Here is a 27316-nt window from a genome sequence, read left to right as displayed (position 1 = left end):
CACTTTATGCTGTCTCGTTTCATATTCTAGTCGTTTTTCGTGCAATGCTTGGCTCAAACGGATCATTTCTTTGTTGCCTAGCAAGCAGAATTTCGCAGGTGCTTTCTCGCCTTTCAATGTCTCTTGGCTTCAGTTCATATGGGATCCATTTTCTTTCCTTGTAAACCTTTCCTAAGGCTTTTAAACGATCGAAAATGACAGATTGAGCACAATTTAATGCTTCTGCAAGTTGCTCTTGCGTTTAACACGGGTCTTCGTCCGCCAATGCCTGCAATTCTTCGTCTTCGAATACTCTTGGTCGTCCAGAACGCTCTTTGTCCTCTACATCAAAATTACCACTTTTAAAGCGTCGAAATCATTCTCTGCATGTTTTATCGGAAGAAGCATCACCATAAACTTCTACAAGCATTCGATGAGCTTCAGCTGCAGTTTTCTTCCAATTGAAGCAAAAGATTAACACTTCGCGCAAGTGTTATTTGGCTCAAATTTCGACATTTTCGATGCGGCAAAAAACAATGATGTTTTGATGTAAACGTATACCTTTATGTACTGAATATTATTGACAGATGTCAAAACAAATCATTAAGCTTCGTTTAGACATTAGAGATTAATGACAGTTCTAGCTACAGTTACTTGCCGCTAGGTGAACGGAACTTTCCGATTTACCTAATATTTCACGGGCCGAACGGCGACTAACGTTACAACGCCGCGTGTGCACGCGAATGTACTGAAAACACTCGGAAAAATGCGCAACACAAGAGTAAGTTCGAAGGTCGTCTTCGATGTTTCAAAAGTGTTGTCATTGCTCGGCCGTGCAAGACGACGACGCTCGAGATACGACGAAGGCTATTTTTTATCGCTCCGACACTCCCACGGCCTCCGTGCGTCGGCGAGTTAGCTGCAACACCGAAATTACACTTTTAATAAAAATCACTCTCGCGTCGGGGAAACGCCGATAGTTAATTTTGCGCAGGGCGTCGCGCGAAAAAATGCCGTAAAGGAGGTACGCGGAATTTCGTATACTCGACTCCGCGCGTTTATCAATCTAGCGTCCTGCTGCGTGTTTTATCGCATAGCTAACGCCGTAAGGAAGGGGGAAAATCTTGTAATCGCGCGCCGAGCGATTCCCCGGCCGCGCGAGGGGAGGGGAGAGCACTTTTATTCGGCCCGTTTTGCGATTTGCTACTTTGCATATAGATGAAAACGTTAAATAACATCTCCCGCACTACACCTTGAGCGTGGCGATGCAATTTTTCCGTTAGGCGACGGCGAGCGCGAGGCTTCACGATGAAGATATTTGCACGTAAAAGGTACTCGCGGTTGCGAACATTTCCCTAACGCACAGAAGCAGAAGCTTGCAAATGGCTTTGCTTTTACGTCCTTTTCCTTTGGACGACACGACACATACGGATATTCTGTATTCCGCCGGGTGTGAACATGGAGTTTTATGTGATTATGGGATTATATCCCGGCGCATGTGTGTTTATATGTCAACACGCAATTGTAACTCGACGTTATTTATATTCAATCACGCGATTTTGCGAATTACAAAAATGCACGTCCGTCATATTAGGCAAACAACGATGGCCCAACATAAACAGCGCACGTGGCGAAAAATCAACGTGACCATTTCATCCGCGGATATTCACTTCGATGATCAACACCTGTTTTTTTTTTTATTTTTAATGCCCGAAGTCACGATATTTTATTGGTAATTAAACGGGAAAAGGGACGAAGATACACAGATGAAAATTGTTGCTTTTATTTGAAACGCAAAAAGATCATTAAAATATTCCGCACGTCCGCGAGTTTCGCGTTACGTATTTGCCGGAGCCTCCCTCCCTCGTGTTTTCCGAACTGAAAGTATTATTTCATTTCGCGCCAATGTACATAATATTTACACTCGGCGATAACTTTCATAAGAGGAAAGAAAAAATATATTAGGCGAGGTAGAAGACTAGAGACCAAGAATTGAATCCGGGCGACTGCTCTGCCAACTGAGCTTACCCAACACACTCTAATAACACCCTTCCTTCGATACATAATTTCGCTTTCTTACTACATCCAGAAATATATCGGCTGAATCAACTTTTGCAGAAGAGACGAAAAGCAGTATATTATATATATCGGGCATACGAGTGAAGCTGGGCCGGGAATCGAACCCGGGACCTTTCGCTCGCCGGGCGACGTCTCTACCAACTGAGCTACCAAAGCGCCGTGTTTTGTTGTATCTCCTTTTGTCTCTTATACCTGAATTTTATGTCAAAATGATGCAGGAAAACATAATATGATATTCAATAATAGTATTTCAAATACGAGGCATATATGCAAAAATGATTTATTATATATGAAAGTTGTAGTGTATTTCATATTCTTTGCAACTTTGTATTCAGATTTTGCGAAATTGAAGAATTCTTGAAACCCTCTCCTCCCGCTTCCAATTTCGCAAAATCTGAATACACAGTTGCAAAGAGTATGAAATACATTACAACTTTCATATAAACTATTTTTGCATATACCGCGTATTTTAAAAGATATATGGTAAAAATGAAAATGGCTAATTAAACGGGAAAAGGGACGAAGATACACAGATGAAAATTGTTGCTTTTATTTGAAACGCGAAAAGATCATTAAAATATTCCGCACGTCCGCGAGTTTCGCGTTACGTATTTGCCGGAGCCTGCTTCCCTCGTGTTTTCCGAACTCCGAAAGTATTATTTCATTTCGCGCCAACGAACATAATATTTACACTCGGCGATAACTTTCACGCGCCAGCGAGGCGAATCATAATCTTCCGTAAATTTATTTTGAACCAGCGAAGATTCGATGAGTTGCTGGGCAGCTCTCACGATGCGCGAGCGCGATAAACAATGCGGAAGGAGAGTGGTGCGTCCTCCCCGTAAGGCTAATGAAACGGAACATGTCCGCCGAATTTCGCCCGACAAAACATGACCGCGAGGGTGTTGTTGTTACTGCCGCTGCTGTTGCATCTGCGAGCGTCGCGAATTTACAGAGGCGTGTGCTCCCGCGCAAATTATATCATGTTCCCGGTATGAAATAATTACGACAGCCCAGGGGCGTACACGCGAAAATTGAATGGGGACTGTCCTCCTTTGACACAAATATATACGCAATATAATCACATCTGAAGCGAAATCTGAAAAGGAGACGCGGAGAAATAAAAGCGAAAGCTAGGAAACTGAAAGCCAGAGATGTCTGAGCTGAGATTGAGAGGAAAAGTGAGAGATTCGCTTGAAAATTACAGAAAATTAAATAATTCTAATTGGGGTTAAATTTAAGTTAGAAATATAAAATAATCGAGAGTAAAAAATTAAAATTGGAATTAATATTAGAATCAAAGTAGGTTAAAGAGACTAGAAAAAACTGTGGGAAATTATCACGAAAATAATTACGAGTCGGTGGTTACGTCGTAATTAGTGCAGTGGTGTAATTAGTGCTGTTTTTTATGCGGCTTTGGGTCAGATAAAAGCTTCCACTTCTTGGCGAGGAATGTTTTCGCGCTCCTATAGCGGTCGACAACGCAGTGAGGTCGCAGACCGGTAACGACCTCGCATTAATATTCTTTCCACTTGAAAACGTGCATCGAGCCTTTCGAGGTGCATTAAGCAACCCCTCGGATGCGTCGCTGAATGTGCCACTGAGTAATTACGGATGCCGTCGCTTCCGGCAGCGTCCACGCCGGCCTAACCGCTTCGGCCAGCGGAAAATTACCGCCAAAAACACGAAATGAGGTGTCCCTCGAGGTGGCTCCCTAAAGCATGTCGGATTGGGGGCTGGACGCGGCGATTTCATCGCGGCAAATTAATTCACGTGATTTCGACCGCGTACTTGGATAAACAAGTCGCGATAACGCACCGTGATTTTTCGGCCACCGCACGCAGTAGGTGTTCCCGTTACAAGTTAATGTTAGAATGTCATGTAACGGTGAATTAAAAGCTTGGGTCATGATATCTGACGCTTGCTATGCCGAAAAAAACATGTACACAATTAAAGACACAATTAAATGTACGAATTATACGAAGATATTCTTTTTTATTCGGGAAAGTTAATTAGCATGATTCTAAGATCGAAGCACATAAAGGTGTAACATTAACATACTGGTCAATACGACGGATTATCTGCCCTCATTTAGACGATAATACAGAGATTGCTCAAAATGTCACTCATTGATTTTGTCGATTACAATATTTGCAGTGCTCCCAGTTATGATGATTAAATTTGCATTTGAATCATTTACAATAGGCCAAGCCTTACAATAGCCAAGCCTCATTGAGAATTCCTCATTAGAGTATAGAATGCTCGTATTCTGAACTTCTTTTGTCGAAAAAAGTGGCTTAAGAGTCTTCTGATTTATTTACATGCTGCACAACTTCGAGAGACAAACGCTATTTTTGATAAAAGAGACGTCAAAATACGAGATCACCGAAAATATGTCGCTTAATATTTATCATAAATTAAGTTGCGATCAACAATTTATGCTGCGTTTCCGGCCGATTCATATTTTTGCAGAAGCGATGAAATACAGTACATAAGACTTCTAAATATTTCTGTACCATTTTATCTAATTCCTCCAATTCCTGTCAAATTTTCCAATGCGAGAAAGAAATTAAGAAATTATGTGAAACAAGAAAACATGTTGCATTATTGACCCCCTTAATTATTCTTATTTACTCTGCTTAACCCTTTCACTGCTGAATTAACTTTCCTTGAGAAAATTAAAATATTTGGTAATCCTACGTTTTCTGGGTCGCTGATTACGAATCTAAAGTCAGATTTGCAAAATTCAAAATAGCGGACTCAATATGGCGATCATGATATACAAAATTAATGAAAATTCCAATTATTATTAAATAATGACCAGGTCGTAATAAGAACATATGATTCTAGACGATCTGGAACTCGATCGAGCTGGAAAAAATGTATGTGGAAAAATGTTCAATACTGCATATTTATGCTTACTAGAGATTAAACATTCATTTTTGAATAAAATAATATTGATAGTATGGATAAGAGATGGAGATACAGAATGAAGAAACTAGGAAAATAGAGCTAAAAAGTGCAAAAAAATCAAATTTCAGCTGTTTTTGTAGAAATATTTGTTTATAAAAGAAAATCTAACTTGCAAAAAAATACTGAAAAAAATATATGTTTTTGTACAACATCAGAAAAATATTTGGTGAAAATTTTAGACCTCTACATTCAATACTCTCCGAGGAATCGATTTTTCCCTAAAAAAAGCATTTTTTTCAACTTTGATTTGTTATAAATAATCACAAATGAATAATTGGGTATAAAAACCTATTGGAGTATGTTGAACAACTTTTCAGTTATTTAGAAAACTCAGATCCCCGATTAGTTCTTCAAAATTATGTGATTTACAACGCAAAATTGAATCAAGAAAAGCTGGGAAGTATATTTCCCACTAATAGTGAAAGGGTTAAATTGGTAATGTTTATTTCTTAGTTTTGCTGTTTTAAATACTTTTTCTTTTTCAATTTAATGAGGCTCGACTGCTGTCATAAGCGATTACGGTGCAAAATTAGTTGCATTCGTCATAACTGGGAACACTTTAAATATCATTATCGGCAAGATTAACGAGTGACTTTTTATTAGCAACCCCTTATCGTTCGAATGGGCGTAAGCAATCCGTCACACTGACCTGTATGTTAATGTTAACACAAAGACGACCCGTTGAAATAACACGCTCGCGCTTCAGCTCGATGAAATGCGCTATGTTAACAACTGCGCTTCCCTCTGGAATCTCGCGCCACGGTCAATCTGCACCTCAACTGGCAAACTCGCGACTCAATTAATGTTGATGTCCTAACAAATATCTGTGAGTGTTAGTCGGTTGCGAAATTTTCGTTGACCAAAACGTGGAACGGCCGAACGACGGCCGTAACTTCATCGACCGATCAATCGCGTTACTCGCACGTCGCACGTATGACGATTCGTTAATTTTAATAGTTGCTCATTATCTTCGCTCGGGCGCCGATCGCTTCGGCCGACTGCGAGCCCTTAATCGATTAATTATCCCGACGTCGCTCATCGCGTTGCGGCAAACACCGGCGCTTCGATCACGGCGATTCGCGAGTTAGCTGCGCAAAATCTGCGCGACCCGGTCTGAAGACCCGTAGGCGGCGTCCACTCGGATATTTTTTTCTTCGGAGAAAAAGAAACACATCGTCCCGCGGAGCATGTTATCTTTCGAAATGAGGAGTTTGTGTTTTCTGCGTTTCAATTTGCGGGACAAACAACGAATCTACGCCGAGTTCTGCCGGAGTGACTCGCGACGCGATGTGACGGCTCGCGCTTGGCGCGAGCGGTGAGAAGTCGATTATGAAAATCGCGAATCAACGGCCGAGCTCTCGCGAGATCCACATCCCGACGATGTCAGCGCCGGCGATGTTAATCGCGAGTGGCGTGGAAATCTCACACACGTGGGGCTTCGCGGCTCCCCCCGGGCGAAGGTCACTCGACGCGCGCGATGTGGATCACTCGGCAAGAGCTTGCGCGTGAAGATTGCCCTTCTCCCCTCCCTCCTCCTGCCGTCGGGATGCATCGGGAACATCACTTCGCGAGTCGCGAGCCTCGACTCGGCGAGATTGACTCCTGCGGAATAACTTCCTCGTGGATTCAATCTCGCGCGGCTCCCGACGAGTATCGTCGCGACACCGAGAGGACGTGATCGAGTAAATTGGAATTTGCGTCTCTGACGAGCGCAATCGTGCGTGCACGACCGGGCAGATGAACCTGGAAAATCGCGCCGCACGCGTGCTCTGTCGCCGAGGGCGAGATATCCTGTTTATCGCGAAATGAGCCGGCTTCTTCGAAAAATGCAAACGCGTTGCGTCGCGCGCTCCCCGCGGATGTCAAATGTCGAATAAAATTTACGAGAATCACTGCCGACGCGATTACGAGGTTACGGTTCATTGTTTCGCGTACCAGAAAGAGACGCTCTCGTCAGCGGCAGCAGCTTCGATGCAAAAAGGCTGATTATCGTGTGCGCGTGAATTATTCGCGAAGTAAGCGCAATTTAATTCACAGCCGCGCGCGAGTATTGGCCGGGCGAGCGATTAACGCGCCGGTCGTGCGTAAAGCACGCTTTCCGACTTTCCCGCCAGTTCCCGGTGGCGTGCAAATATAATCTTCAACGCAAATATCGAGTTCCGCGTGCGCAAAGCCGCCCGTCGGCGAGCGCAATATCTATCAGGTATCGAAAAAGTTTCGGCCGTGTTTCGTGTGGAAAATTAGAAAAGCTAACATTAAGTGTGATTTCACTGACATTAAATATAGTAACGAGTCCTCCGCGGGCCAATTCCGAATTCGCCTCGATCGCAGCCCTCAGACCCTCGTCATTTAAAAACCCTCTGATGCGTTGGGACATTTGAACTCGTATAACAAACACGCAGGATTAATTTGTTTTTGGTTAGCCATACTAAACGCGTAAAAAATTCACGCAGATTGATGTTTACTGCTCTAAATGTGACAATTGAACAACTCCAGGGATGTATTTTATAGTACACATAAAAGAGTAATGTCAGAACAAGCGGAATTATTTAAATTTTAAAGGATTTTATTCTTACATATGGCCTCAAGGCCTAAGAGGAAAATAATATAAACACATTAAGAGGAAAATATTATAAACATTATTCTTAAAGTTAGAGGGATTATATGTTACATGTATGATGCAAATCTTATTGACTTTAATATAAATTTCCTTTTATACACAGATTATTTAATTTGAAAAAAATTATTATAATGTATATATAGCGAAAAGTAATATATATATATATATATATTATATAAATTATAGATGTACTTCTAGCTCCAGTTCTACAATAAATAAGCACGATTTTAATTGATCATCATGACAAATAAATTTCCAATCAATTTTGTTGTGGACTTCATTGCTACAAAAATGTTCATCATAACCAATTGTACAAAACATAGTTAAAAGGAAGAATATACTATTCAACTTCTTGCAATAGATTATAAACTGTATTTGACTAAATATGGGTAAATTCGTTATATGTTATAGCAACACACATACCTTTTTTCAAAAGCGTTCCAAATATCCTGACTCATGAGCATATGGTTATTTTTTCGTTTATGTCTGAACGGAGGTAGAGCATGACTGAACAAAAGAAGTCGACATTCCTCAACAATCAACATATTCCTCTTCACATAAGAGGAAAATTAATCGATATAAGAGGAAATCCTCTTGAAATAAGAGGAAAACAGTTAGAATAATGTCTAATAAATTTTAGATAAATGCCTCACTTTAATCGCTTTATCGGAAGAGGAATCCTTTTTCTACAAAAGGCTTCGCTCAGAATATGAAACTATGGGAGAAATCACTTTACTTAAATAGAATTTTTTTTTAGTGTTCGAGTTACGTATTGCATATATACGTTGGATGTCGGTCATAAAAATTTCTAGAATTCTGACGGAAAAATCGGCAAGAACTTTTCCGGATACTCGATATCCCTTGATTCTGCGAGAAGCCCTACGGAGCGGGGCGGGGGGCCAAGTGTTTTCCCTCTTCCGGAACATCGAGCGGGGAGAAACACAGGGCGTGATGCGGCAGAGATCACTCACGATGAGTCGTATTTACGGATCACTTGAACAGAGGAATCGAGCTCCGTGAAATTGCGATTTCCACTTGTCCGGGCCGCCGCGATCCTTTCTTCGTCGAGCGAAGGACAGAGGGAGCAGGATGCTTCTCCTTCTGCTTGATCCCTCTCGTTTCCTAGCTCGCAGTCCGGCTCGTCGCCGTGAGACATATCTTCCTAAATCTTCGTAAACACACCGTCGTCGCGTCAAATTCGCACGGGCTCTCGAATTTTACGGTGTTTCGCGATCGAGTAGATTCACGCCGGCGATGATTTCCGTCGAGCGCGAAGATACGCGATTACCGAGCGCCTCGCGTAACGAGACGCGGCGCGTAAATGGTCCACGCCTGCTTTCCTCCCCCCGGCGCCCTTCGCTTTCCCTTGGCAATTTTCCGCTTGATTCACCGGCGATCTTCAATGTGTGATTTCCCACTTGTGTTGTTGCAGCTGGCTCTGCCATAGAGACCGGTTACTTCGGGCCATGGAGACAGTGCAAGATCCTTCTTTACGATCGAGAGAGGTGCGGCCGAAGTTTCTCCAGGTTTCAGCCAGTCTGTGAGTCTCGTTTTATGTACGATCGCCGAGCGATCATTGATGTACCCTCAATAACTTTCGCGATAGATGTATCAGGAGCGTGATTTAGTTCTGAGGATTTTGCAAGAGATAACACTAATGTCATCTCTTTTGTCTTCGACACATTTGTCGAAGACATCCCAGCTATTGTTTCTTAATGCTTCGATATTAATCCATGATATTTAGGCATTTACTAACAATAGACGCAGCAAAAATCATATTAATATCATCTTAAAAATGGAGCTTCCTAACGAGCATCTTCGACATGCGTTGCTCTTGTTTTTTAATCAGAAGAAAATTCAGGCGGCTGAAGGTCATAGAATTCTGATAGAAACTTTTGGTGATGTTCTATCAATTAAGACACGTGAATATTGGTTTAGACGATTCCAAAATGATGATTTCAATGTTAACGGCAAAGATCGCTCGGGCAGTAAACCTTGAAAGTGCAGATTTGCAAGCATTATTGGACGAAAATCCAGCACAACCCACTTCAGAACTTGCCACAGCATTAAATGTTAATCTAACAACGGTTACTAAACGTTTACACGATATAGGAAAGATTCACAAAGAAGGAAAATGGATTCCATATCAATTACCGGAAAATGCCATTGCGAACCGGTTGAACATTTTCATTTCGTTGATTGCCAAACAAAAAATGAAGAGTTTTTTGTTACTGGAGGTGAAAAATGGATCTATTTCGATAATCCAAAACGAAAAAAATTATGGGTTGATCCAGGCCAACCAGCAACACCCACTTCGAGGTGTAATATTCACGGTTCAAAGGTATCGCTGTGTGTATTCGGTGGGATCAAGAAAGTGTTGCGCACTATGAATTATTAAATCCGAATGAAATTATCACTGCTGATCGTTATCGACAGCAATTATACAAATTGATGCGAGCGTTGGGCCAAAAATGATCACCAATCGCGAGTAAACGACGCAAAGTGATCCTTCTTCAGGATAATGCTCGACCTCATGTTGCATTATCAGTGAAGCAAACGCTAATGGAGCTGGAACAGGAAGTCTTACCGCATCCCGCGTATTCTCCAGACATTGCTCCATCCGACTATCACTTGTTCCGGTCGATGCAACGTGCTCTACAGAGGATACACACTTTCATAACTTCGAGCAAGTGCGAAAATTTGTTGAGAATTGGATCAATTCCAAAGAAGAATCTTTTCATCGTCGCGAAATCCGTCTCTCGCCAGAGAGATGGGAAAAAGTTGTAGGAAACGAAGGAAAATATTTTGATCGAGGTACTCATACATTACTTTGTTTAAATAAATCAGTTTTTGAGGAAAAAACCCTCAAAACTAAATCACGGCAGTGCGGTTCTTGCGACTTCGACTGTCTCCAAATAGAGACCAGACGAAAAAGTTCGGCGACGAGCAGTCCGTCCGAACATTCGGCCGCGTTGAAAGTCGCTTGCGACAACCGAAGATGATTCTCACTGAAAATTTACGGGCTTGTTTCTTCCTCGTGTGTGGATTACCGTATCTTCGCGTTTAACCAACCATGTTACACGATGTTAACGCGCAAACATGCGCTCGTAGAATCAGACGCTGTTCATCGGCCGGGTTTTATCTACTAACGATGGCTACTTCATTAAGCATCGCGCGAACCATCGACGGTTTCCGGCCTTGACTCTCAATAAAAGGAGCGATTATCACTCCTTCCGGGGTGAACTGTAATTAAAAGCTCCACATAACGCGCTTCGTTCGCAAATATCCCCGGTGTATCCGCCGCAGACGGCGATTAATCAATCCTTATCTCGCCATTGTCCCGTTATTTACTCGTTAGCGAGGAATAGCTGGGACGTTGAAAAAGTATAAAGTTGTAGCGGGGCTGAAAGCGGCGCGGGGTGGCGATCTCACGAGCGCGGAATCACAATGGAGCCCGAATGGAATTATATGACGAGATTTCTCCCCTTCCTTTGTTTCAGTGGCTGTGTGGGTGGCGGGATTAGCCGCTGCCGGCGCTTCTGCCCTTTTGGCGATTCTGGTCGCTCTGGCTGTGCTTCAATTAGCGATGGCCTCCTCTGCAAAGCGAGTTGTAATCTCGTACAGCACCGCCGTAATAGGCAAAGTCGCCCTGGCAACGTTGTCGAGTGAGTATGCATTTCCATTGCATGAGGAAGGGGGGGATTAAGCTGAGATGAGGTAACTTGTTACTCGTGACGGAACAATAAGTGTTTTGCAATAACAGCGGGATACGGGGAGAGCTTATGTGCAAGATCGCATCGAGATCGGAAACTTACGAGAGAGGAACTTCCGGACGTCCGCGACACTCGCGACTGCGACGATTCAACGCGTTACTCCCTTTCCCTTTTTCTTTTCCTGATAAAATAAATTACGATGTAATTATAACACGGTTTCACATATGCGGAGTGTACAGCATTTCTCTTCTCTAACCGTTATCGCGTATCGTTATTTTATTCTTTTCATATTTTGACGGTACTTAAAAGTACCGCTCTGTGTAAACGCTCATATTTTCTTTTAATTGTTTTTGAACATTTCTTTGCGTCTTGCCTCACATTCTTGTCGGTACTTATAAATAATATCTTAAAGTTTAATCATTAACTTGTTATAAAATTTGTTTTTCGGTTCCTTACGTTTACAATATGCCACAAGCTTTTTAATTACACAAAAATTTAATAAGGTCTCAGGTAAATTAATTCAGCATACAAAGAGTCTGTTTGATAAGAGCGTGTTGGGCGAGACTTTTACATGGAAACGGGAAATTCCAACAGGAACTGGTAGAGGGACTTTTCTTCCAAGATGCTTTGTAGAGAAAGCTTTGGTTGTCGTTTGACTTTCACGGCAAAAAGACGTATTTCGCCGTGAGTATCGCATACGCATCGCGATTTAAAGTCGCGTTGCTCTGTGTACATTCGAGATTCGACTGGAAAATGTCACGCCAAGAGGCTGCTAAATATACGAGGTTAGTCTTGACCTAACAAAGTACTTGACAAAGTATTCAGAAGTACTTGACCTAACAAAGAAAACACAAAAAATTTGGGAAAAAATATCTTTATTTCTTTACATAGTCTCCTTTTAGCTCAATACACTTTTCCCAGCGCAGTTCAATAGCTTCGATACCCTGTTTATAGTGGGAATCGTCGAGCTCCTCAAAATAGCCGTCAAGCCAGCTTGGTCCGTTGTTTTGACTGTTCCTTCGTCTCAGGTGTGAAGTGATGGACTCATGTTTCATCTATGGTTATGAATCGGTTTTATTGCTGCGAAACTTCGTCAAACACTCGATTGAAACATCCTCACGCTGTTTTTGTTCCAATCGCGGCACCCAGCTTTCTCATGTCCAAATTTTCAGTCAATATGCAATGTACAGCACTTTTTGAAATGCCTACCATGTTTACTAACTCGCGCACTTTCAGTCGACGGTCATCCAATACCATTTGGTGGATATTCTTCACCATTTCTGACGTGGTCACCTCATTTGATCACTGCGATGTTCGTTCGTCTTGGCAGCTCGTACGACCTCGTTTAAACTCTGCCACTCAATATTTTACTGTTGTAAACGAAGGAGCAGACTCCCCCAGAGTAGAATCTAGCTCCGCTTTCATATTGGTTGAACTGAGGCCTTTCAGATGGAAGTATTGTATCACATAACGATGGCCAATTTTTTTCATGTTTACAAATTCACTGAGAACGTTCACTATTGATGGCTGCCAAACAAATACTAAACAACGTAGCGTCGTCAAATTTCAATCTTAAGCTTTATAAGGTTGGTACTTTCTACCATAGTCATTCTTTTCAAACAACAACCGCTATCTATACGTCAGATCAGGTACTTCTGGGACTATCCTCGTATATGAAAAGGTCTCAAGTATATAAAGGTAAATAAATGGATGAAGTGTCACTTGGAGGAGATAAACGTCGAAGCAGCACGTTTGAAGCTGCTGTTTAAAGCAAGAATTTGGAAATCATACTTTGCGTATCTTCGCAGACAATTTGAGTGCTGCCAAAATGGTCAAAATTTACGAGAGCATTTTATTACTGTTTGCCCAAAAGTAGTCCAAAAAAAAGAGAAAATGAAAAATGGCTACTATAAGAAGACAATGAACCCGAAGTGTCGGGATCGTTTCTCTACCGCATGGAAACGGGAGAATGACGTTGACATACTAGACTGGCCGTCACAGATACCGGATGTAAATTCCATCGAAGCGTTCGGGCATTGATGAAGTTTAAGCTTCATGGAAGGCAAATTCAGAAAGTCGAGAAGTTAGTTCAACAAATTCGATCAATTTCAGAGGATTTTGCCTCAGGAATACGATATAATGAAATAAAATAAATAAAATAAAATAAAATAGAATAAAATAGAAAACTATAAAATTAGTAAAAAGATGTCACGCAATAAACATTCAGGCATTGATGAAGCTTAAGCTTTGTGAAAGGGATTCAGAAAATCGAGAAGTTAGTTCGACAAATTCGATCGATTTCAGAGATCTTTGCCTCAAGAGTATGATATAATAAAATAAAATAAAAAAAACATAAAATTAAAAAATGTCACGCAATTATCAATGACGCAAGCGACTGGACAGATTATCGATAATAAAGCATCACAGCTCTAATCAAGTAGCATTGTTTCCAAGTCGTCGCAATAAATTGTTTTCGAGTTATGCCAGGCATGCTCTTATCTCTTAAGGGCCACCATCAAACGTCATCCTAAGCTAATTCTTCCTGATTATTGTTTGTAGCAAAATATAAGCAAGAATTAATTTGTCGTCACTACTGATAGCGTGAACAAAATTGGTATCGTCAGGGTGATTACGTTTTTCAACAAGATCAAAATTCGCACAAGGTGAAATTTCGCTCATGGCAGCCTTCAAGGGAGGGCAATCAGACAGATTGCAAGTCCGTACTACTCTCCGCTGCTTCCTCTCTCCGTTGCCAAATGCTTGTCCTTATTATTCGCGTTGCAATCATCATTGAGACCAGCCGCTCATCCCGCGGGATTACCTTCGCGCGCGCGTCCCTCCCCCCTCCCTCCCGTCATTACGCAACGGATGGAGTCACCGTGAGTCGAGGCCTTGACACACGAAGGCACGAATCGTCCGAATCACGTTGCGATGCGGGAAGCTCTGCTGATCGCTGCGTGTCGTACAGTTTCGCAATACCACCGACACGGTAGAATTACTGCCGCTATCCTCCCTCTCCTACTCCCTCCTCCTTCATTCTCCCTTCTCCCGCCTCTCTCGTCAACTTACTGGCCTACTTACCTTTACGCGAGGCATCGAATATCCGCGGCGGATTACGTTACGGTAAAGCGATATATTCTAATGGCGTAAGTGTACCGTGCCCGGTCTCTCTTCCGCCGCGTTAATGACTCCGCGGGTAAATTAACGAAACGCTGAGCGCGTATCTGCGCGCTGGGCAACCGACGCTCGGCTAGTTAATTAAATTGCGATATTGCTGATCTCACGGAACGGCAATTTGCTGCAGAGCCGAATACGTCCAAGCGGTCTCTATGATTCTGTCAGACGCGCGCGATGTCCCGCGAGTAAAATTGATATTTTAATTCAATTACGAGGTTTGTCGCGACGCGAAGTTTCTGTTGCTGAGCGAGATGTAGAATTGGAAAGTTATAAGCCGTTCGATGCTTTTCTTTTACAGCGGCGTTGTCAATCGTGGCGGAGAGCCTCTTCGCTCTGCAAACGGATGACCGAGCCAACAGCTACGTCGTCACGAGAGGAGAGGCTTTTTATATGCAGGTAAAATACACGATGACTCGACGGAATTTATATTGCTCACTTCTCTCTAGTTTACCGGTTGATCGCGCGCGCACACACAGAGAGATTCGCGCGAGGAAAGTTCGGCAACTGCGAGTTCTCCGTCCCGACTGAGGGAGATCGGTTTCAGGGACGAAAGAGCGCAGCCCTTCAACGAAAATATGATTTTTCACATCTGTTTTAATATCGCTGGAGCCGTGGGGGACGTCGAAGAAAAATGTTGATACGAGATCCAGTGACCTTTCATGGCCCGTAACGCTGAATAAAAAATGAGCAGAAACATATTCTGCAGGAGAAATATTCTCTTTGAAGGGACGCTCCGTTTCTCAACCGAGAGAATGAACTTTTTTCTGTCGCATTAGCGTCTCACAGAAACGTTTTCGCGACGTTGCAACTTTGCGTTTTTTATTCGACAGAACGGACAGGACGTGCACTCAAAAAAAAAAAGTAATTTCAGAACAAGCGGGATCATTTAAATTCTGCAGGATTTTATTCTTAAATATGGCCTCAAGGGGATTCCTCTAAGATTAAGAGGAAAATATTATAAACACGTTGTTCTTAAAGTTAGAGGGATTATATGTTACATGTATAATGCAAATCTTATTGATTTTAATATAAATTTCCTCTTATACACAGATTATTTAATTTTTTTTTAAGAGGATTATCATTCATTCTTACTGTATTTTATTCCTACTGGTTGTTGTACTAGTTAATTTGAAAAAATGATTATAATGTACAGCGAAAAATAATATATATATAGATGTACTTTTGGCTCCAGTTCTACAATATGTAGTCACGAATGAAATGACATCATCATGACATAAATTTTCAATCAGTTTCGTTATGGACTTCATAGCTACAAAGATGTTCGTCATAACCGATTGTATGAAGCATAGTTAAAAGAAAGAATATACTATTCAACTTCTTGCAATAGATTATAAACTGTACTTGACTAGATATGAGTAAATTATCTTCGTTATATGTTACAGCAATACAAAAATATGTTACACACATACCTTTTTTTAAAAAGCGTTCCAAATATTCTGACCCATAAGCATATGATTATTTTTTCGCTTATGTCTGGTAGAGCATGACTGAACAAAAGAAGCCGGCATTTAAATCGACATATTTCTCTTCGTATAAGAGGAAAATTAATTGATGTAAGAGGAAATCCTCTTGAAATAAGAGAAAAACGGTTAATATCTAATAAATTTTATAATATCTAATAATAATATCTAAGAATAATATCTAATAAATTTTAGATGAGTGGTTTGCTTTAATCGTTTTATCAAAAGAGGAATCCTTCTTTTCCTCTAATAGGCTTCGCTTAGAATATGAAACTATAGGAAAAATCACTTTACAAATAGAATACTTTACAAATAGACAAATAGACAAATAGAACACTTTACAAATAAAATATTTTTTTTTGAATGTGGCGGTCTTTGAAAGTTTCGGCGCGCAACTCGCATCTGCTAACGTCGCCGTAACGAGCGTCGTCCTAATTGACTTCTCGTCGTTAACGCGATGCCGTTAACAGACGACTTTCGATAGGCTCGCATTCTCGCCTTCGCATCTCCAATTCCTTCCACTCGGCGCACCGTTAAAGCGCATCGCACGGTTAAGGTGATCGCCGGTTTTCGAAACCTGTTGCGCGCGGAAGCGTAAGGTCTCGTTTTGCGAGCGCTACGTTTACGCTTATGACGATACATTGACGCGACCGATGCGTCTCATTGTGCGAAACTGCGATGGTTACAATTGCTAATGAACGTGACAATGAACGGAGCGAACGCGTTCCGCTTCGACGACACGGAATTTCTGCTCGTCCTACGGACGAAACCACGGCGCGTGTGAGATTTACTTCGAAACTAAACACGCACGCGAGTGTCCTCCTTCGCTCGAAAATTCGCTTTCCACGCTGCCGCTCGGCCACTCGCTTTTGTTTAATTTTCGCTGACGTACCACGGTCGGCGGCGGCGACATTTTGAAATATTTGCGACCGACCGACTCGTAAAATCGCGAAGGTACAAATCTATGAAAGCGTCGCTCGTATCTGACACGGCTCGGCGACCGTCCAGCAACAGCGACGGGTCTTGGATTCACCGGAGGACTCGCAGGCGATAGGAAGCGCGCCATTTCTGCGACATCCTGTGTACGGTCGGTCAGCTCCGTACGAGGACCTGTCGCTCGCCCGACACAGCTGACGAGAATGATTTATGTGTCAATTTCCTGACGAGGCGACCCGCCATCGCGCGAACGCGCGCGGGGGCAGGTGTGTCGCGCTTCTGAACGAAGATAAGACCCGCCTCTCAGACTTCAGCGAGCAGATGGTACCTCGTTGATGGTGCGTGCGCTGAAGAAAAACGCTTCGGCTAAACGACTCGCGGGAGTCGCTCGGAGCGAAGAAGCGGAACTACGGCAGATAAGATTATTACGACGTCGCCGCGAGACGAAGGCGTTCAGTCTTCCCTTGGACGAGCGGGAAATTGTGTCAAGGTGACGCAGTGTTGCACACGGACGAATGGGCCGCTAATTGTCGCTAAATATCGCCCATAATAATTGAGACCCTACGGGCTGAGAAATGTCGCGGGAGATGAGTCGAGAGGATCGGTTGACGAAAGGCGTTTGCCGGTAAAGCTCGCTTTAGCTCGCTTTAGCCGCGATTACGAAATAATTTCGCGGAGATGGGCGAGCTGATGAAGAGAATTGCGCGAAGCATTGTTCGCATTTGTCCGTCGTCCGTCGTCCGGAGGAACGAACCAGTAACTGAGATTGGATATTGATCTGCATGACGCGCACGCCGGCTGCGGCGACCGCACGGCTGCATATGAAAGAACGTGACGTTTTATGAAACGATAACATCGTCGACACGCACCTTGAGAGTTTCTTCTTATCGCAAAGACCGCGGCCTCGGGTTTCCACCGATGCGAATGAAGCAGTCGCGCGACGGTTGTTACAATCGACGCAGTAAGATCGCCGGGCTGCGCCGCGGAAGGAAATACGGCCGAGTGTCGCTGTTCCGCGATAATTCCGCGGGCGAAATCGCGAGTGCAAAGGTTTAGGGCGGACTTTGAGCCCGGGCGGATTCGGAATCACGATTTATCGATATCGAACGTCGCGTTGGAGAGAGAGAGAGCTCGCGTGAGTGAGAAATAATTCGAGACTTTTAAGCAGGCCTCCCTGCGAGCCGTCTACGTAAAATTATAACGTGAAAAGCTAAAATTATCATATGGAAGTAAAATCATGCTGTACTGAATTTATAAAAATTATAAAATTCACGTATCTATTTAATTATTATTCATATTTGGTTCTCATGCCACCCATTTCTGTTTCATTATTGTAATTGTTTCATCCAAAAAAAAAAATAATTTCAGAACAAGCGGAATCATCTAAATTTTAGAGGATTTTATTCTTATATATAACATCAAGGGGATCCCTTTAAGATTAAGAGGAAAATATAAACACATTATTCTTAAAGTTAGAGGGATTATATATGTCGTATAATGCAAATCATATAACTTTAATATAAATTTCCTTTTATGCACAGATTATTTAATCTTTTTTCAAGAGGATTATCATTTATTCTTACTGTACTTTATTCTTACTGGTTATATTAGTTAATTTGAAAAATTATTATAATATATAGCGAAAAGTAATATACCAAATTTTCCAAAAGTAACGGACCCCCCTCCCATCTCAGAATCTATGCATTATAGGGAAAAATTACCCGAACAAAAGTTTTAGGGTTCACAAAGTTTTAGGGTAGTTTAGGGTTCATAAAGTTCCGTTTTTTTGTGACCTCAAATTTGACCTCGACCTTGAAGATCATTTGAAAATCACCTTGCGTTTTTAAAATGGGAATCCCTATTTTTTATTACATTGTTTTTTTCTACCAATTAATTTGAACAACTTTTGTCTAAAACATTTTTTTATTTGCCTAATATTTCTTGAGATATTTGAAGAGAACTTGATAACTTTTTCAATATTAAACTTACGATATCTCACTAACTATTTGTCGGAAGAAAAAGTGGTACTAGTCTTTCTTGCTTTATTTAGTCTCAAGAATATATTGTTACAATAATGCTCTAAACTGATTTTTAATTTGATGATTTTGAAATTTCCAAAAGTCAGTAAATTAACAAAGGTCAGGGCGCTATTGTAACAATATATTCTTGCGACTAAATAAAGAAATAGTTAAAATAATATTTAAATAAATTTCAAATGAATGGTTTACTTTATCGAAATCGTTTACTTTATCGTTTAATCGCTTGATCGAAAGAGGAATCCTTTTTCTGTAAAAGGCTTCGCTTAGAACTATGGGAAAATTCACTTTACAAATAGAATACTTTTTTTTGGATGTTCGTTCTTATATTTAATAAATTACGAAACGATAGTCTCTTTTTTGTCATGGAGACGGTTATGTGGAGAATTCTCGTCTCATTTCTTCCACATGATACTCTTTGAGAACACCGAGGCAGAGGCAGACCAATTTCGTACCTGCTCTTTCGGCGTCTCTCTCTCTCTCTCTCTCTCTCTCACGGATCTCGTCCCAAAAATTAACTAAGGAGGCGAAACGATAACGAGAAGAGCAGCACTCTGAACGACTCAATTCCGTCCGTAGACTCTCGTTCGCGTGCCGGCGGATTGCCGACGAGTTGCACAAGGAGTATCCGAACGCGGGGAATTAAACGCTCAGAGACCACCTGATCGCCAAGTCGTGCTCAGGTGTCCTCTTAAGCCGCCCCACCGATCGCGACTCACTTAGTATGTGTGTCGGGGCACCTACGACTCGCAGATACTTTTAAAACAATGAGGCGACATCGGCGGGCCCGCAGTGAGTGTTTCGGTGCCGATCGTTAATGAACTCTCTATGTCCTCCTTCTCGGCACCGACGTGACGAGTGAATATCCTTTTGTCCGCCGTTCTGAATCTTTTGTCGCGGTGCGCAAGTTCGAGAGCTCGCTCCCTCTCTGTCCCCCTCTCTCTCTCTCTCTCTCTCTCTCTCCCTCTCTCGTAATACGAAGCTACTGATCGTAGCTTTTCTTAGTTCTCCCCCTCCCTCCCTATAGCTTCCTCCTATCTATAAACCGAGAAGAGAAACTAAAGCAGATGTAGCATCGTGGCGGATCATCGATCGCGCCGCGTAAGCTCCGGCTGGCGCGACGATAAGCCGGCGGCCGCGCGCGAGATTCGCTTCGTCGACGTTACGCGCTGTGCGGTGTTACCATCAACAATTCAGCATGATGGGCAGGAGGCAACGTAGTCTCCTGAGAGGCGCCAAGGACGAGATCGAATTGGACAGAATAAATAAGCAGAAACAAGGCAAGGTAATGCACCTCTCGACGGAGAATCGAGTTAATGTCCTCGCCTTTGCTCGGCGATATTGCGTTATGCGCGTCGCGGTAGGACGATAGGCATCATGCGACGAAGGGCGATGTGGCTTCTCTCTCTCTCTCTCTCTCTCTCTCTCTCTTTCTCTCTCGCCCTCTCGCTCGTGGGAGCAGGCGCTGCTGAAGGAGGCAAATTACGTACTCAGTGACGTGAAGGCACGTCCTTGCCACGTGTTTACGCGTCGCCGTCGGTTCGGCTTCGAGTGGAAAATTTCACCACAGCGGAGACACCGCGTCGATAAGATCGACGGAATTCACGGCGGCGAGAGGGGTGGATGGGGGGGGGGGTGAGAAATATAATTGCGCGAGGCACGAGCGCGCGCGAATTCCAGCCACGTGCGCGCCCGATCTTTCTTTCTCGCGGAGAACGAGAGAACAAGAGCGGGAGTCGAGAAGCGAGCCGATAAAAGGAGAGAAAAAAAAGCGCGAGAGGACAAAGAAGAACCGCCACGGCGCGGCGCAGAGGCGGGGGCGGCTGGCGCTCCGCGCTGTTATGTAACGGCCGCCGGTATTTCCGCGGCGCGGCGGAGCTTTTTATCGGCGGCGAACAATGAAATCGCGCACCGCCCGCATGCAGTCCGCCGTGCGAAAAAAACGTCGCTGTTAAATAACGCGTAAAATGAAAAGCCGTAAGGAAGACGGCCGCGCGCTCGTTGCGGAACCGCGATGGACGCGATAAACTCCGCGCGAAATGCCCTCCGCCGTTCGAATGGTCACTCTCTTTTTCCCCTTCCCCCTTTCTCTCTCTCTCTCTCTCTCTCTCTCGCTTGCTCTCTATCCCTCTCTGTCTGTCCGGCTGAAACATTTCCGTCGTTTTTCCGCGGCACGCCGCCGCGTCGGTCCAGGTCTAATCCCGTGAAAAAGGCCGCGTCCAACGCGAGAGAAAAAATAAACGGCTGCAGCAACGCTTCGGTCTCTTTTATCAAGTCCCTTGTAGGGGAGAGAAAAGCGCCGTGACGACGTCGACATCGGACAAAAAGAACGGCAAACACCGGCCGGCCGGCCGGCCGGATTAATTATAGCGACGCAACAACAATGACGCGGGCGCGCGCGCACCGCTTCTTTGTTGGCCCTAATTAAATGCCCACCCCTTTCCTCGCTTCTGATGACGCCACCCTGTCTGTCCACCACCGATCGCTCACCACCTATGGCCTGCTACTCTCGTCGCCGCCGCAGCTGCCGCCGCCGCCGCCGTCGTCGTCGTCGTCGATACTACGACGATCTCCTCCTCGTAGTTACTCGTACGCCGTGTAAGAAAGGACGACTCGTCCACGAGAGAGAGAGAGAGAGAGAGAGAGAGAGAGAGAGAGAGAGAGAGAGATAAAGAGAGAGAAAGAGAGAGAGAGAGAGAGAGACAGAGAAAGAGAGAGAAAGATTGTGCGTGCGTGTGTGTCTCTCGGCGACGACGACGACGCGACGTCGACAGGTGCGTACCGTCGCGTGGCGTGCGATTTCCTCCCCGGGAGGTGGTAAAAGTCATCTCGTGCGTGTGTGTGTGCGAGAGAGAGAGAGAGAGAGAGAGAGAGAGAGAGAGAGAGAGAGAGAGAGAGAGAGAGAGCAAGGCGTGAGCGTGTAAAATGACGATGTGTTCCGATCTCGCTGTGTTCCGATGGGAACGACACGGAAGCGCGACTTCGCCGGGTGAATTAGAGCAGCGCCGTTGTCCGAGCTGCGCCCGCCTGCCAATTAGCGAGAAGGGAAATAAATGAGAGCATCGCGGGGAAACAAGCGATCGGCTCGTTGCGTTTCGCGCGTACACGTCGAGTTCGCACCCCGAGCACGTCGACGGCTTTGTTTGCGTCCGCGCGACCCACGAAGCGTCGCGCTATTTGCTTCTCATTTGTAAACGCGAGTGCGATTCTTCCCGCGAGTGACAGTAAACAGGACCAATAGGATCAGACGTTATCCCGTTGGATCATTCGCGGCGATCTCGGTTGGCAGTGACGCGGCGTTGTATTCAGTGCAATCTGTGAGACATGTTTGTTGCTTATCTCGCTCCGACGATTTGCATCCGTGGGCTCTGCACGGCCGATTTCTCCGACGCAAATAATTACGTTTTGTTGGGCCGGATTCTCATTTCATCATCCGTCGAAGCATTCCTCAGCGCCTCCGCGTTAGAATGTTCGCGGCATCCGCCACCCTCACGCGTCAATCACTCTTATTGAAAAAAGAAAGAAATTGCGGAGGATTGACGAACGTTCTGGCTGTCGCCGTTTCGACAAGTAATGAGAATCCAGTTTCAACCCCTCTGGAGGCCAGCAGCCGAGTCTTCACGTCGAGCCGACTCTGAGTCCCGACTTTGCCGATTAATCAATTTATTAATGAACTGCCGCATTTTCCACTATTAATTGATGTAATTCCGAAGTAAGATCCCCGCCCGTAGGAATAACTGAGGTCTGCGCGAGAGTGATGGTTCCGTAGTGATCGATCCTTTCGGCTGTCGAGTACAGATTTGGCAGCGGATAAATTTGCACGAGGCGAGGGAGAAAAAGAAAGAGAGAGAGAGAGAGAGAGGGAGAGAGGGAACCGCACTCTCGCGCCAATCCCGTCCCGATATCGGGCGACCGAATTTTTGTCTGTCACGCGCATTACCGTAAATCGAACGTTCTTATTTGTCGTTGCAGTTGGCTGCCATTGTCCTGAACTTCGGCGTGCTGGTGTCCTCCATTTACGAGGGCATTTATGCCCGAAGAGGCGGCGACCCGACCAAGATTAGGGTCGTTACGGATCCCCGTGCAGCTACTATAAATAATCCAGGATATCGGGAGCATCACCAACCCACGAACGGTAAGACCGCGACGGAATACAGTCGTTGAATTTCTCCGGAGCTCCCGTTTACGAGCCGATCGAATTTCCTCGCGGTGTGTGACTGCCGCGAGTCCGTTACACTCTCCGCTTCGTTCACACCTAGGCTAGGTCAGATGCAAAATGACTATTTCCGGGACATTCGTCAGGCGACGGTTGAAAAATAGGTTGTTAGAGAATTTTAATTACATTTGAGAGATAGAGGGGTAATACGGTTAGGAGATGTCGTTGCGTATAAATAAATATGTGAATCAGGTACCAGAAAGAAGTTTAGATATAAACCGTACGAACTTCTTTTTTTTTTTTTTTTCATTGCCCAAATGGTTTACTTAACATCAATTTTCTCACGTGGCACGTCAAATTCTTTGACCTCATAAGTCCCGATGATTGCTCTCACATTTTTCTCTCTCTCTCTCTCTAATACCAGTTAAATACATAAATATTGTGATTATAATTTTCTTGAGATTCTGATTTTCCGGGATAACAGACTTATTTTCCGGGACACGGAACAAACTTACAAATTTTCCAGGATAATCCCGGAAATCCCGGCCATCTGACAACCCTATTCACATCCCGCTCGAGCACCTTGCGATCACGGCGGACACGCGCGCCGACTAATCACGAGCCTTTTAATCGTCGACGATTAATCGCCGCGACCAATTTCCAGCGGAGCGGCCGAAAAAAATGACGGGTTTTTTTTTTTTAAAGAATTACATTTTACGCAGCGACAAAAATATTTATCCGTTCCCTCGTTCGTTAAAGATGCAAAATGCTCGTTACAGAAATTCGAGCAATTTCTCGTCTGAAATTACAGACCGGCTATTTGAATCGTTTTGGTAATTCCGATGCTGACGTGATTGCAATACGCAGCGCTCGTTTGAGCCCGAATTGCGTCTCCATTGCGTTGGCGCCTCGTGTTCCGCGTTAAACGCAACGAGGCTAACCGAGATATGATCCGATGTGTTCCGCCGCGAACGTGAAATAAGCGCTATGAGAGATCCGCGGAGAAAACGGCTTGCATTGATAGGCTTTTAATTTGGAACGTTTGTTTTATTCGAACGCTTAACGCGCGCGTGTTCAAGACTCGAGAGACCATGAAACGAAGCGATGAAACGAGGCGATTAAAACAGGCTGCCGGATTAAATCTGCGTTTATAATGCATCGCTCGCTGTGCATGCCGTGAACGCCGGCGGTTTCCTTAATTAAGGATCACACCGAAATACGCGGCCCCGTTTCGCTCGCCTAAAATTAGAGCGATTTGTGTCGCGTGGGTCGCACTCGCCGATGCTTTAACCTTTCCGCCACCACATTGGCTTCCCGCTAAACGCTTTTTTAGCAAGAGACGTCACCGGCGATGATTTCCCGCGAGGTTCGGGACCATAGCAACTCTCTTTGCAATATTAATCGCCTGGCTTGAAGCAGGCGGACGTAGACCCACTAACATTAACCTGGCATTCACCGCGGAAGTCACGCCGATACAAAAATCCGTACAGAAAAAGAAAAGAGAACAACTAAGAACCCACACGAATAATCGATACCTGAAACTGTCTCTGCTTGAGACAGAAAAATCGACGAGACTGGAAAACTCGCGTCCAAGTGCACAGCGAAGCGTCTCTCACATGGGACGAGTTCCAAGTAACGACTATTAACACGGCCTTGGAAAACTCGGACTCACCTCGGCCGGCGTTCACGTACGCGCATTCGCCGCGAAGTTACGCCAAGTCGGCTTTCCCTCGGCAAAATTTCGTTCGCCGATCCAATATACATGAGAAATATCTCCGGAGGCGAGAAGACGATGGGGAGACCTTGAGGAACGCTCGGCGCGCGTAGTAAGTGGATACGACGAGAGAATGACGAGGGAGGCGAGGCAGCGGCCATTGTGCTCTCTTACGTTTATCGGGGATCTTATGGAGACACACGCGGGGCCGCGGCAAATTGCGGTGTCTCGGAGAATTTGCCCGGTGTTCCGTAACGACACGCTGCACCGCAGCCGACGGCGATGCTCGCGCGGCCGCGACGTGTTCTTCATCCATGCGCATTTTCGCCGCGCGAAAGAGGGCTTTCCCGAGGACGCATCGAGTCCACTCAACGTAACTCGCCGATTTAGCTTCACTTTATGGCCGACCGTAAAGTTGAGTGATTTCTCCCTCTCCTGCCAGCCGACTGCGCGGCCTGCGTTCTTGCAGCGTCTTCCGCTGCATGCTCTTAGGTGTGCTCAAAGTCTTTTTCTTCGACCTTCTAATATGATTACTTTAAATTGAAATATTCTCGTTTTGCCCGTTTTGCCGTTTTTTCGCATCCCACCGGACACACAAAAAGATCACGTTTGAATATTTGGTTTTGCCACTGATGTGGAAAGCTCTTCGGGATCCACCCACGAGTATCTGCGTTTAGAATCGTCATACATAATTCACTTCTCATCGCCAGTAACAATTTTCGACAAAAAGTCTTTTTCGCTCTGTCCGAAAAGCAATGAAACGCACGCACTCAAGCGGCGGATGTTGTCATGCGGCAGCCATTTTCCGAGCTTTTGAATTTTTCCCATTTCATATAATCGCCTTGAAACTGTTGCTTAGTCAGTTCTGAGCTATTCTGCAAGTTCTACTTGCGTTTGGGATTTGCGGATTTTCACTCAACAACGCTTCTAAATTGTCGGTCTCCAGCTTTCGTGGCGTTTCAAAGCGTGGACGGTCACTCGTCAAAGGTCAAAATCACCGTCCTTAAAGCGACGAAATCAATATTTGCACGTATTGTGAGACACAATATTTTCCCCAGGAACAGAGCGAATAGATTCGCATGTTTCAGCAGCATTTTCTTCTCGCTGGAATTCATATCGAACGCAGTGTCGAATATAAAGTTTTTCGTCGCTCGTTGTATCGACTGTTATTTTTAAGGTTATGTGCACCAACGAATCATACTGAATAGCGCTTTAGAAAATTTAATACCAATTTTACAAATATGCAAAGCGACGGAAAAATATTTCAATTTAAAATAATTATATTAGAAGGCTGAAAAGAAGACTAAAATTTTGGCATACTTTTGCTTTTGGTTTTGGAAACTTTGATTTTAGTTACAAGATTGGTAGGCCTTGAACTAATTTATATTCCACAACTCATCAGCTGCCTAATTATCAAGTTCGTAAATAGAAATAGTGACGTCCAAATGTGATCAACTGATCACTTCGAGAGGACGTCCGGTAGCCTTGCATGGGACGTGTACGCAAAAGGATATCCGGCAGCCTGTACGATTTGCTTTTAGCCAAGACATTTCTCTTCGTCATCGGCATGATTATCGGCCTTCCTTTTTTGCATGCGCATTGTATAAATCTTGTTTTATAAAGTTCAACGGTTAGACATGCGTCAGACGCCATGTTGTGACGCGATTATGACTCGGTGATAGCATTTCCCCAATATCCTGTGTGAGCGCCATTTTCGACGATCTTTTCTCAATCAAATCCTCCTTTTCGAGTTTCTTTTGGCGAGATAGAGAAGAAGGATCTCTTCTTTACGATTTTTTCTTTGGTTAAATTCTCCCATAACCCTTTGAGGCATAGTGGTAAGTATACTTACCACCTGTTTATTCTCATATTTTTATGAAATATTTCATATTTGAGGGATTCTTCTTGGGTTTTTCGCAGTTTTTAGCTTCTTATATGATATGGGAAATATACATGAAAGGTTGAAATATTTTTTAATTTTATTTATTATAAATAAACAAAGTGTGAAAAATATAAATTTTTATAGAAAAAAATCATTTTCCACGAACTATGAGTGAATTTTTTGCTCAAAATCAAGATTTGGGGGTTTTTTGGGTCGTTGATTACGAATCTGAGGTCCAAATTCCAAAATTCCTTTTCCAAGACGGCTGATCATAAAATTTTTATATGATTAGCTGAAATTGTACTTTGGTTAGCTTTCAAGATCGATTACGAATCACCGATGTCACCGAAATTATCTCGATCTTTCATATTTGTGGCCGCCATCTTGAATCCGCTATCTTGAATTTTGGAAATCTGATAACGGATTCGTAATCAGCGACTCCAAAAACCCCACAATGCCCATTGTCACCGAAATTATCGTGATTTTCCATTTTTGCGTTCGCCATCTTGGATCCGCCATCTTGAATTTCGAAAATCTGATAACGGATTCGTCATCAGCGACCCCAGAAAC

The 27316-nt window shown here is 43.9% G+C and overlaps 1 protein-coding gene across 3 annotated transcripts in view; it reads left to right on the top strand.

Moving 5' to 3' along the window:
- The window catches only part of LOC105192099 (uncharacterized), an 89219-nt gene that overhangs the window by 55024 nt on the left and 6879 nt on the right, over positions 1 to 27316 (top strand). For 2 of the 3 annotated variants that reach the window (XM_025300560.1, XM_025300561.1), the window contains 4 exons: positions 9084 to 9191; positions 11152 to 11316; positions 14840 to 14937; positions 22967 to 23129. In XM_025300560.1, coding sequence (XP_025156345.1) covers positions 9084 to 9191; positions 11152 to 11316; positions 14840 to 14937; positions 22967 to 23129 — 534 coding nt within the window. The remainder of the gene's footprint in view (positions 1 to 9083; positions 9192 to 11151; positions 11317 to 14839; positions 14938 to 22966; positions 23130 to 27316) is intronic. The other variant, XM_025300562.1, reaches the window with a different exon arrangement.

This window comes from Harpegnathos saltator, unplaced genomic scaffold (assembly GCF_003227715.2).
Source record: "Harpegnathos saltator strain DR-91 unplaced genomic scaffold, Hsal_v8.6 scaffold376, whole genome shotgun sequence".
Classification (NCBI taxonomy): Eukaryota; Metazoa; Arthropoda; class Insecta; order Hymenoptera; family Formicidae; genus Harpegnathos; species Harpegnathos saltator.
The sequence above is the reverse complement of the archived record's forward strand: the minus strand, read 5'-3'. Positions and strand labels throughout refer to the sequence as shown.